Raw genomic sequence first — 12,481 nt, 5'->3', positions numbered from 1 at the left:
CTATTTTTCAACGTATTTCTTCTGAGAATTACTTTTACAGCCTTCTTATTTTGGCTGTGTAATGTTTATTTCCAGACAACAATGAGTTGGTAGAGGAAAGGTTCTGGGAACTGGCAGGGAACTGTTTCTGGTGGTAACCAGAGAGAAGAAAAACTGGCAACTACTGAGACTTTTTTATACCTGATCATGTAAATGATGCTGCAGTGCTATGGTGACCAAGTGCCACAGTCTGCTGGACAGCTCACCAAGCTGAGCAAACAGAGTGAAGTAACCTGGCTTTATCAGCTTGTTGCCTTAGTTTTCACAGTTTCTAGCTGCCAGTTCAAACAAGTGCTGCAGACCCGAGCTGAAGAATCAAGGTGGTAAGTACAGATTAGTAAAAATATACATATATGTTACTTCTTTCAGATATGGAAAACCAGCTCCCCATGCAGCAGGAAAGAGACATTATTGTTTTTTTTAACAGAATAGAACAGCGTGCTGTTTAAATCAAGAAAATTGTCCCCACAATGTTGTTGGTGGATACATTATTTATTGACTCAATCACAACCCAGACCTATCCTGCATTTCCCTGCATATGTTCATTACTTTTATTTAACAGTAATAACTAAATAAAACCAGATAAAGATTATGAATAAATGTGTGTGGTGAGATGAACTGGCGAAGAAAGAAATGGAAACACAAATGGGAGGGCTAAAAATGACACGTGGATGTGATAACAAGGTAATAAAAGATAAATATCCTCTGGTCTTAGTGGAAAGGAAGAGAGTCATCATAGACAGACTCTCTGGTGAGTAGCTGACCTCTGCTTGGTGTTTTTACAGAACTTTAAAAAGATTTTAGATTTCAGATTTGGTTCCAGGTGGATATTGCTGATATTTCACATTTGGTAAAGTATTTACTGTAGTTTTACTGTTTTTTTTTTTACCTTTATTCGTCTACTTTGAATTTGCCCTATATTTTTATGTTTTCTTTCATAGATGGATCATAAATGATCTTTATGGATATTAATCATTCCTTTATGTATGTAATTCTGTTTTTCCAGCAGCATAGAAAATCATTCTGCAACAAACTTTGCTTTTTCAACGCCAATACTCTGGAACAATGAAAACTAATCTTCTCATAGTGGCTCTTTGCTTCTTCGGCACAGGTAAAAAAACTACTTTGATGTGCAGTGGCCAAAAGGCTTTTATCATCATATTTTTTAGACAGTGCCAAAATATTGGTTTAGAAGAGAAGGTCAGCAGCATTCGTTGTCATATTTTGCTAAAGGTATGAGTACAATATATGCAATAAACTGAGAAGAAAATGGGGAAATATCTGATGTTCAAGCTGAGAAACAACCAACATCAATGATTTAGGAAAGCCATAACCCTTGTGTTTTAATTTACAACTTGGTAGGAAGGCAATTGAGACCATGATGGAGCATTTTGGAGGAGTGGCCAAAGGTGATGGTTGATGAAGGTCATAAAATGTGTTGAAATTGTTGAGAAAAGGGATGGTCTCAGTCATTGTCATGAACTATTTGATCAAAGATTCAGTTGCTTACGTCTGTCAATTATTATTGAGATCAGTATAATTTACTCCTATAAGATTAAACATTAAACCATTTAAATACTATTTAGAGCATTAACTAAAATATTTCTTAAATATGCTTAGACATGTAACATTGAGCATTTTCATGATTTGACTTTAAACCTTTTATTTCTGATCCAGTAAATCTATGTGGAGCAACCACCATACCATCTGTGCCCATAACAACGCAAGTCATCACAGAGGTTAGTTCAGATGGCACCACTAAACTTCAAACTGGTGGACCAACCATAGTGCAAACTGGTGGACCAACCACAGCGCACACTGGGGGACCAACCACAGTTCAAACTGGTGCACCAACCACAGCGCACACTGGGGGACCAACCACAGTTCAAACTGGTGCACCAACCACAGCGCACACCGGGGGACCAACCACAGTTCAAACTGGTGGACCAGATACAGCACAGACTAAGGAACCAGATACCAGCGGACCAACAACGGAGGCACCCGAAGCTTCATCAGGAGGGCTTTCAGGAGGAGCAATAGCAGGCATTACCATCGGTACAATCGCCGGAGTGGGTTTACTGGGTGAGTATAATGGACAAATACACAACTGTTACGCAACATTACACTTTCCACCACCTCAGTCTCCTGTTATCCATTAACCAACTCTACTTTCAATGATGAAGAGGATTCATTTTCTGTTATTTATCCTCACCTCTTTTTTGGACTCCAGCCACTGAAAAAAATTTGAATTTTTCTATTCAAATAATATCCTAGACAAGCTAATTCAGACTGAAAGAAACCAATCTCTATCTGGACGAAAAGTAAAACAAATATCTTAATCTTGACCAGAAATTAGATATCAGAAAGTCATTATTAATACTAAGTCAAGATTAAGAGAAAAACTATTTCTTTAAGTCAGAATTTTAATTCAAGTTACTTATTAAACTTCCTGTCCATGGTGTACCCCGCCTCTCGCCCATAGACTGCTGGAGATAGGCACCAGCTCCCCCGCGACCCACTATGGAATAAGCGGTAGAAAATGACTGACTTATTAAACTTTGTTTTTGACATCCCAAGTACATTAATCTGATATTTTTCCTCTCGTTTTTCATCCAGATGATAGCACAGAATTTCCAAAGCTGAAATACCCATGCTAGGCCAGTAGGTGGCGATAATGTCTACATGCACAACTTTTCAGTATGCAAATCGATTCATTCACTTACTGTGGGTAGCTCTGTTTAAAGAGAACTTGTTACAGTTATGTTAATAATTACACTTGTTTTAGCACACAACCAAATGGCCGTCTTGATTTTCTGGTTCTTTGAAATGGTTGCAAATATGGGTCCTTCTGCAAGTCCAATCAGCCAGACGTTCTCTGGCCTGGCAACTTCCAGGCCTTTCCCAGGTTCATGCAAGTCACAAAGCTGACACCTCATCTTAAAGTAAAACTCTCATATCTTATATTCAACTCTAATGAATTTTCAATGCTTCACATTCTATTCCAAATCAAAACATTAAGAAAAACATTGAATTGTTCTAAGTTTGTAGAAATTGAGGAAAATGTTTATAGATCAATGTCAGCATTTATTCCTTTAAACTCCAACATCTACTGTATGGACAGAAAGATGCTTGAAGACTGAGCTTGCTGTAAATATATTTAGCTGTATAGCCACTTTTTCTGAGAGCTGCGTCACATTTGTGTTAGATGGAGCCGACCATCTTCAGGTAGTCCAACCAAGGATAGTTGGACTTTATTCCACAGTTCTTCTGTGTTTCTTGGTTCAACCTCAGAACCAGCATGTCTAAAATCACCTGACACATTTTCTGCTGGACTGAAGTCCTTTCACTGGGCTGGATGCTCCATAACATTAATGTTTGTTGGGAGTATGATTATTGATTGAATAATCTTGATCAATAATTATAATTACAAATCATAATCTGACAAAATCAATTTCTTAACCATAAATCCTCATTTACGAATCGAGACCAGAGAGGTTTCTGGTGTTGTAATTGTGGCTCAACGCCTCTGACAATTACAACCGTTAAATACTCCGTAATAGTTAATAACTATTGCCGGAGATGTCACTGTTTAATCGACCGTTTCTGCCGAAACGTGTGGAACTTGAACCTTATTTTGACTGACACATCACTTTTTGCACACAATGAAACACCAAACGCTCTCTTTTTATCTATGTGAATATTTATTAATTTTCACCTACTCAACATGCAAAATTCTACATACACAGGGGTAAACACATCTAAATAAGCAAAATCAACAAACGGTAGTGGGTATGTATTGAGTCAACCAGCAGTTTATGGCACAACAGAGGAAAGAAGAGGATATGAAAAGGGGGGTGTGGTGATGACTGGTGGGGGGTTGGAGCGCAGCTTAGAGTGTCTTTTATGATCTTCTGATCATAAAACTTCCCCCCTTTACTCCTGAAACAAAGGATTGATAACTTTTGGCGGCAAGCTAGCACAGTAAGATTGAAGACAAAGGTAAAATGGAGAATTTTACCATGAGGTCGTTTTAACAGTCCAGTTTTGCAACGCACCTGCGTTCAGATAGTAAACACAGACAGCTCTGGGGAACACGGCGGATCCCGATATTACATAACACATCAAAGTTTCAACAAGCAAGGTTACATGCACATATTATTCAGAACACATGAGATCCTAACCAGCGATTCTGATCGCTTCTACAACCTCTGACCCTGCCCAGGCCTTCTGATAAAGAAATAAAAAAAGAAATGGGTTTTAATTGTGTCGTCTTCTTCCTGAGCGAGGGAATTTGAGCGAGGAAACGTGGGGTTGAGTTAATTGTGCGTCCACAATTAACTTCAGGGGAACGGTCAGTCTTTGTCCTTCGGTCTTCTTGACAAAAAGGAAAAATATGATCTGACCATCAAAGTCGACTTGAAAATGAAACACGGTAGCGGTTCGTCTCTCCGAAGCTCCGTGTCTCCAGTTACGTGTTAACTCACGTCTTTGATCGGCAAAAGTGAAATCTCTGGCCTTCTTAGTCCACAGACTTCAGTTATGAATAGTTCGTTGTCCAACGAGAGAGAATGAATGAAACTCTTCACAGAGTTCTTCTCTTAAAGTGGCGCTCTTCGATCCCTGGATGTGATTTCCAGCAGAAGGCAGCTTTTCAAACATGAGCGCCTCCTATATAGCATCTTGTGACGTCAGACTGGGGACGCCCAGTCATATCAGTCGCAATGCTTGATGGGATATGTAGGAGCGGGCTGTCCTGGGTACAAAATGGCCGATGCCATTGGAGGGGCACAGTGACGTCCAACAACGGGCAGATAATCCAATACTCAGCAAACAAGTGGTCCAACATGTTGCTGAACCCAGATGCTCCTCACTGCTGTGTTAGGGTCGTTCTCTTGTTGAGTTCAGTTCATTTCCTCTTCAGCATGAGGCAACATGGCCTCTTCAAGCTTGTTGATGCTGATTCAGGATCCCTGATGTGATAAATAGGCCCGACACCACAGTATGAGAAACATTCCCATACCATGATACCTGCACTACTGTGCTTCAGTGAACTGTTTTTTTCAATGGGACTATGCAGCAGATACTAGAAACTTAATATCTGTTGATTAACTTTTTTTTCACCAGCAAGCATAATTAATCAGTGTTGGTATGGGTTCTTCTGTGACCATCTGGATGAGCTGCAAATTTGCTTTTGAAGTAATCTTGCTAGGTCAGCCACTTCTGGGAAAGTTCCCAACTCCTGGGGGGAACCTTTCCAGAAGTGAGGAATTCCAATGGTTCCTCACTGAAGTTCTCTGGAGTCCCAGAGGTTTATAAATGGCTTCATGACCCTTTCTAGACTGATAGATGTCAGTGACTTGACTAGTCCCTCCTGAAAATTAAAAACTTTTTTTTTTTTAGGTGGCGGGGTCTTTGGCCTGTTGAAGTACACCAAGAAAATCTGAGAACTCTCACTCAATAAGGACTTGAATTGTCAAACATCGTAAGCTGCAACTTTTCTCATGAGGTCTGATGTTATCCTGATTCAACTATGTGGACGGTGAGGCGGCGGAATGGCCTAAAAGGTCTGGATTTGAATAAAACCATTATCATCGATGAAGGCATCACAGCCCAGGAGACATGCAAAAATCAATCATAATTTGTTGATTGTATTACCTTGTCAGAAGGTAATTTGAATGATTTATTGAAAACCAATTGTACTTTATTATTTAATGGATTCTGTTTGTCTTTAATGAGAGGGATAAATGCTGTCCTGAAGCTTTTGACATTTATGAAAATATGTAACTAAAATGTAATCACAATGATGAATAATTCTTGATATTTAGTGTGAAGGACAGACATGTTGACTTCTTTAATGCCTTACTAGAGGAAGTGGTCCAGGGAATGAAAGCCAGCTTATGCGGAACCCTCCCACCCTCTATCCTTAAAAGAGTTTTACTTTCTTTTTGCATTGATAACTAAAAATGTTACAAACATTTACAACCATCCAGGCAGGGCGTCACATTGTTGATGTTTAACATTTCAGAACATAAAGTTGGTTTAATTTTCCTATATTAAATAAATCAGACAATCACTTTCCTGTGTCTCCATTTTGGTTTCGGCCTTTCAATATGACAGTAAGAAGGTTTTGCATATGTTATCTCTTCGAACAAATAATACAATTATAGCTTCATAGATCAATCAGCAAGGGTGACCACCTCCATAAAAGTAGGACTTTTAGCTGTTCTGGAGCCAGTATAAGTGTGTTAGCCCAATGCCAAGATGGAAAGACAGCAGTAGTGATATTAAAGAAGCCACCTTTGAAAGAAGAGGTAATCTCCAAGCTGTTTGAGGTCCATCATCCTACAGAGAGAAAGATTATTCCCAAGTGGAAAACATCTCAGACTGCAGCCAATCTTCCCAGCAGTGGACGCCCCAGCAGATTCCCAAGGTCAGAGCGTGAAGCTCAGAAAAATCGCAAAAGCACATGAATGTCCCGATTGACAGAACTGTTGGCACTTCTGTTTAAAGTTCTGACATTTTGTACATTTTGGTTTTCATCTGTTCAGTTGAAGTTTTTGCTATTGCAGTGTTTCATTGGTGTTCAGTTTTTAAATTTCTATTTTAGTTTTTCAGCATATTACATATTTTTTACCCATGTTCAGTTTTTCTGAAATTCTTTGATTAAATGAAATCAGATTAGTTTTTTATATTGTAACAATTCTTAAAATATGCAATTTTAACTATTTTAAATGACCCACAGATCCAATTTATTTCCAGTCATTCACTATATAACTACAAATTCATACAAACACAATTCATACATACAGACAGAATAGAGTCAATGAGACAAGACTCGAATCTGATCCTAAACATAATGCGAGCCAGTCTAATTCAGTTTATAGTAATACTGGCAGCAATTCCTCCTCCAGGACTCCTTTCAGGAGACTTTCAACAGGACTGCAGCAATCTGTAGCAACCGTCTGGGGGTTGAGAAGAGCAAAAGCAAACAAGAAAAACAGCGCAGGAGCAATTTATCTGGCAAAGAAAATCTGAGTACATCGCATTAAAGGCAGCAGTAGTAGCAGGCATCCCTAGGAAGAAAAATTGTTTGAAGAATCTCTGGGCCAATAAATGTCATAATCTGTAGGACTTTGATCTTAGTCATTTGGTCTGGTTGTGGTTTGTGGTTTAGTGATTCCCTTTGTTTGCCTTGTGATTATTCGACTGTTACTGTCTGATGTATATTTTCTGTCTTCCCTGCTTTACCGTGGACTTTTCCTAGTGCCTTAGTTTCCTGCAGAGAGATGTTTCTCATCTGCTCATTAACTCACCTGTGTCAAACTTCATAATATTAATATTCATTGGTTCTCCATTGTCAAGTCCTCTGTTGCGAATCCTTAATTCACCATGTTTCTCGTGTCCTCATTTGAGTCCTCACCAACGCAAAATCATGACAGTAGATTTATGGAATAAAAGGGAGAGCAGTCACATCAGTAGGTCTTTAAATGGCTATGTCCATGGTTAGGTTTAGGGTTAGGGGGAGTTTAGGGTTAGGGTTAGGTTAGACACAACTGCCCCATGTTTGTGGGCAGTTGTGTCCTCAGTGGAAAAAGAACAGAGAGAAAGAGAAACAGCTAAACACAGAAACTCCTGGGCGGGTGTAGTCTGTTGCCCCTGTCAGACAACAAACTCATGTATTTGGCAGCAGTACCTGCGTTATAAACATAGAATGGAGACGCAGAATGGAACGCAGAATGGAGAAAAGTGATTATTTCCTCAATCAGCCTAGACATATAGCAGCATAATTACATCTGCCCTCAATACCTGCATTATGCTTCCCCTCCAGCTGTTCCTCATTCAGTTAATCAGACCCACCTGTTCATTGTTCCACTCCTACTTACTCTCCTCAGCATTTATTCTGCTGCTGTGTTTTCTTTGATTGTTGGACTCCACTGGCACTGTTCCTGTATCTTCTTGATACTCCCACTGTGCTTCCAGCTGTTTTTGAATACATTTTTTTTTTCATTAAATATCGTACTCTGGGTTCTCATACACATCTTTCTTTCACTTGTGAATTTGAATCCAAAAGAAGCACAGACCATAGCTGAGATTTTTGCACTTATTGCAAAGCAGAGAAAACACAGCAAACTGCATAGACACCTCACCAACTATTCTAGAATCAAAAGTGAGTGTTGAACAGCTGAAGCTTGGCCCAAAACATGTCACTGCAACCAATGTTGGAAAGAAGATTTGACCAAAATTTCTCCACAATGATGGAAGAGACTGATAAAGTCATATAGAAAGTCAATACTGAAAGTTACTGCCGCTAAAGGGTGGCTGTAAAAGCATTTGAATAATGCAGTGTTCTGTGTTTTTATGAATCTTTACATGCTTTCTTCATCTTTGTTTTTGTGTTTTTGAACACATGAGGTGAGATTTAAACCACTTTAGATTACCACCTAGTATGTACTCTAAATAGAAAGAGGTTGTGCTTTAATTGAAAGTGTTAAAGTACATACAGTATATTTAATAAATATTCAATCCCATTCTTTTTGGATCATCAACTCTCAAGTTCTTATATAGTTATAATCTTACAACAGATAATACTCTCAGGTTGAAGTTCAGATGGATATAATGTAAAATACTGCACTGTATGTGTAGTTTTGTAAATACTTTATGAGTTTTATGATGCTGTATGGTACTCATGTAGCACCGGTATGGAAAATACACAACCAAGTATTGGGTCAGTGACATTTGAGGGTAAAAGTTCAGTTCTTTTTAACGTGTCTTGTCCGGAAGAGTAGCACTCATAATTATTGTGCTCCAAGAGGAAGCCCAACAGATCTAGTTTCACAAGTGGCATTTTACAGCTTTAGCTATAATGCAATGCTTGATATATATAAAAACCTTTGCTATGAATGGAGAGAAAGGATAAAGAGAAGTCCGCATCTACCCCCGCAAACCGAGAGAGAGAGAGACAACACATATCTATGTATCTGTAAACACATGAACCCAAACACCTGTGGGTGTATGTGTGATCTCACTTGTGTATGTAAGATTTCTTTATTCAATAACTGACGTGAGGAGCCACATAACTGCCCCCATAAGCCGAGGTGAGCACAGAGATCAGAGCCACAGACATCCAAAGATCTCCAGAGCCAGGGAGCCCCGGGAAGAACAACACCGGGATCAGACCCGGGGAGAGCCACCCAGCAGACACAGTGCAGAAGCCCCAGGGAGCTGCAGTGACACGCCCACTGGCCCCACCGGCAGTCGGCTACGCTGGAGTAGATCCAACCATGGACCCAGACACCCAAATGGCCACCAGGAGTGAGCCGGCAAACACCCAAGCAGCCAGTCCTGGACACCGAGAACGATCAACCCACCGTTGGGCAGAGACACCAGCCACCAGCAGGGAGTGTGAGAGGAGGAAATAGGCCCCACAGATCCAGGAGAGGGAGCAGCCCAAGACCCAACCTGACTGAAAAACAGGTGCACATAGTCATAATCATACTTTCCCACCCTCATGCATACACATACAAACAACCAACCCAGACCATGACACCCCGCCCGGCACCCAACGACTCTCATCCACAGCGAGAGATGGGCCACAAACAAAAAAAATGAAACAAATAAAGGAGGGGTCTACCTGGTTAAAACAAGCCAACATGTCATCGTTTTCCTAATAGTTTTGATCCACATTCAGACTGACACTCAGGAAGCAGGAGAAAAGTTCAACAAGTTTGTATTTACAGAAGTGAGTTATGGAACTGGAACCGGGACTGGAAACACCAGACTGTACGGGAGAGATGAAAGGGGGTAAGTAACTTTGAAGTATGGATGGGAAGCAATAGAAAATTACTTGAGTTCTTGCTTACATGAGATGAAGATGAGTTTGAACGAGGGAGAATGATGTGGAGCCTGGGAGAAAGGTTGATTGCTGCTGCTGAGTTTGTAAGTCAGTCCAAGGTGGTTGTGAGCTCTCAGGAGAAAGTTCAGGTGATTTCTTGACAGTTTGATTTTCATTTATTTGTTTACCTGGTGAGGTTTCTGGAAGCTAGATGTGGAATCAATCAGAATCAGCTTTATTGCCAAGTTCGTACATACAAAGAAACAATTTGACCCTGGTACTGGGTTTTTCGTTTTTGTGTGTGTTTTTTAACGTTTTAAGTTTAAGTTACAGATTAATTGGAATGTATGTACCTGACTGTTGCGAAGTGCCTTGAGACAACATGTGTTGTGAATTGGCGCTATATAAATAAAACTGAATTGAATCTTTATGTCCTTAAATAGATACATTTTACACATATACAAAGGTGGATTTGCGACTTCAGTATGCAGTTGTTTGGTACTCTATTAAATGTTCAGAGAAACAGCCTGGGGGAAGAAACTGTCTCTGTGGCGGCTGGTTTTAGTAAGCAGTGCTCTGTAGCGACAGCCTGAAGGTAAAACTCTAAACAGTTTATGTGCAGGGTGTGTGGGGTCTGCAGAGATTTTAGCAGCTCTTTTCCTGACCCTTGACCTGTATACGTCCTGGATGGAGGGAAGGTCAGCCCTGTCATAATGGGTTTTTAACCAGGCTCTGAACGACATAACCACAAGTGAACCAAGGCAACATTTTAACAGTTTATTAGGTTTTACATGAGCAAATGTGATCTGGAACCAGGACTGGATCAGCGAGAGGATTGGGGTTTTCACTGAGAGGAAAAAGAGGCTTAGAGATTGCTCCCTGATGAGCAACAGCTGCACAGAAGCACCTGCCAGTCACACCCTGAGTGGAAGGAGAGAAACACAGCACAAAAAAAAAAAAAAACACAGACTGCACACAACCACCGTGGACTTTTCCTAGTGCCGTGGATATGACAAGCCCTGATTATTATTTCTGCAGTCCTGATTATTAGTTGCAGTTTGGACCTGTCTTGTTTTGTGGATGAGCCAAACCACACTGAGATGGATGAAGACAGAACATACTGTATGATGGCAGTGTAGAAGATGACCAACAGCTCCTGTGGAAGGTTGAACTTCTTGAGTTGCCTCAGGAAGTACAGTCCCTGCTGGGCCTTCTTCTGAACAGTGTCTATGTGTAAAGAGAAGAGGAGTGGGGATAGAACACACCCCTGGGGGGCACCAGTACTTATTGATCTGCTGCGGGAGAAGATGCTCCCCAGTCTCACCTGCTGCTGTCGGTCCGTCAGGAAGCTGTTGATCCACTGACAGGTGGAGGCTGGGACGTTGAGCTGGGTGAGCTTCTGGTGGAGGATGTCTGGTATGATGGTGTTGAAGGCCGAGCTGAAGTCTACAAACAGGATCCTGGCGTATGTCCCTGGGTGGTCGAGGTGTTGCAGGATGAAGTGTAGACCTAAGTTAACAGCATCATCTGCCGACCTGTTTGCTCGTTTAGCAAACTGCAGGAGGTCCAGCAGGGGGCCTGTGATGTCTTTCAGGTACTTCAACACCAGCCGCTCAAAGGATTTCATGACCACAGACATCAGGGCTACAGGCCTGTAGTCATTTAATCCTACAATAGTGGGTTTCTTGGGAACCGGGATGATGGTGGATCGTTTGAGGCAGGAGGGGACCTCACACTTCTCCAGTGATTTGAAGATCCAGGTGAAGATTGGAGCGAGTTGATGTGCGCAGGCTTTCAGGCATGATGGGGAGACATTATCAGGTCCTCCAGCTTTCTTTGTTTTCATGCGCTGAAAGAGCCTGTTTACATCTTCCTCGGAGATCTTTAGTGCAGGCAGAGGATCTGAAGGTAGGGGATTGGTAGTTTTATGGGTCGAATTTGTTCCTGAATGGGATGTGGAGGGGATGATTTGAGGTGTGAATGGCTTCTTGTCATGTCTGCAGTAGAAGCCATTCAGACGGTTGGCCAGGCGAGGATTTGGTTCACGATGGGTGGGGGGGCTCTTGTAGGCAGTCAGGTTTCTCAGACCGGTTCATACAGATGAAGTGTCACCAGTAGAAAGGCTGTTCTTCAGCTTCTCACTATAGCTTCTCTTGGCTGCTTTGATCTCCTTTGTTAGTTTGTTCCTGGCCTGCCTGTACCACGCCCAATCTCCACTGCTGTGAGCTTCTTCCTTTTCCCTGCGCAGATTCCTGAGGTGTGGAGTAAACCATGGCTTGTTGTTCCCAAAGGTGCAGAAGGTCTTGGTCTGCACATACATGTCCTCACAGAAACTGATGTATGATGTCACCACATCAGTTAGTTGGTTTAGGTCAGTGGCTGAAGTTTCAAAAACAGTCCAGTCTGTGCATTCAAAGCGTAGCATCTGCTTTGATTCCTCAGTCCACTTCTTAACAGTGTGAACCTTGGGTTTGGAAGCTCTTAGTCTCTGTCTGTAGGTTGGGATGAGGTGGATTAGATAATGATCCGAAAAACCCAGAGCAGCCCTGGTAACAGCATGATATGAGTCCTTTAAAGCTGTGTAACAATGGTCCAGTGTGTTTTTGTCTC

General features: G+C 41.3%; 1 protein-coding gene across 6 annotated transcripts; it reads left to right on the top strand.

The window, feature by feature from the left end:
• Positions 1-235: 235 nt before the first annotated feature.
• LOC124876604 (mucin-5AC-like) lies at positions 236-6,112 on the top strand. 6 transcript variants are annotated; one of them, XM_047379521.1, is made up of 4 exons: positions 236-362; positions 1,046-1,150; positions 1,717-2,121; positions 5,440-6,112. In XM_047379521.1, exons 2-4 carry the CDS (start codon positions 1,105-1,107, stop codon positions 5,481-5,483), a joined length of 495 nt encoding a protein of 164 aa, XP_047235477.1. In that variant the 5' UTR covers positions 236-362; positions 1,046-1,104; the 3' UTR covers positions 5,484-6,112. The 6 variants fall into 6 exon arrangements, with proteins under 6 accessions (XP_047235477.1, XP_047235480.1, XP_047235482.1 ...); XM_047379524.1 differs by having other exon boundaries at positions 272-362; positions 1,049-1,150; XM_047379526.1 differs by lacking the exon at positions 236-362 and adding an exon at positions 772-790 and having other exon boundaries at positions 1,049-1,150.
• The last annotated feature ends 6,369 nt before the right edge of the window (positions 6,113-12,481 follow it).

The sequence above is a fragment of the Girardinichthys multiradiatus genome, chromosome 11 (genome assembly GCF_021462225.1).
Source record: "Girardinichthys multiradiatus isolate DD_20200921_A chromosome 11, DD_fGirMul_XY1, whole genome shotgun sequence".
NCBI lineage: Eukaryota > Metazoa > Chordata > Actinopteri > Cyprinodontiformes > Goodeidae > Girardinichthys > Girardinichthys multiradiatus.
The sequence above is the reverse complement of the archived record's forward strand: the minus strand, read 5'-3'. Positions and strand labels throughout refer to the sequence as shown.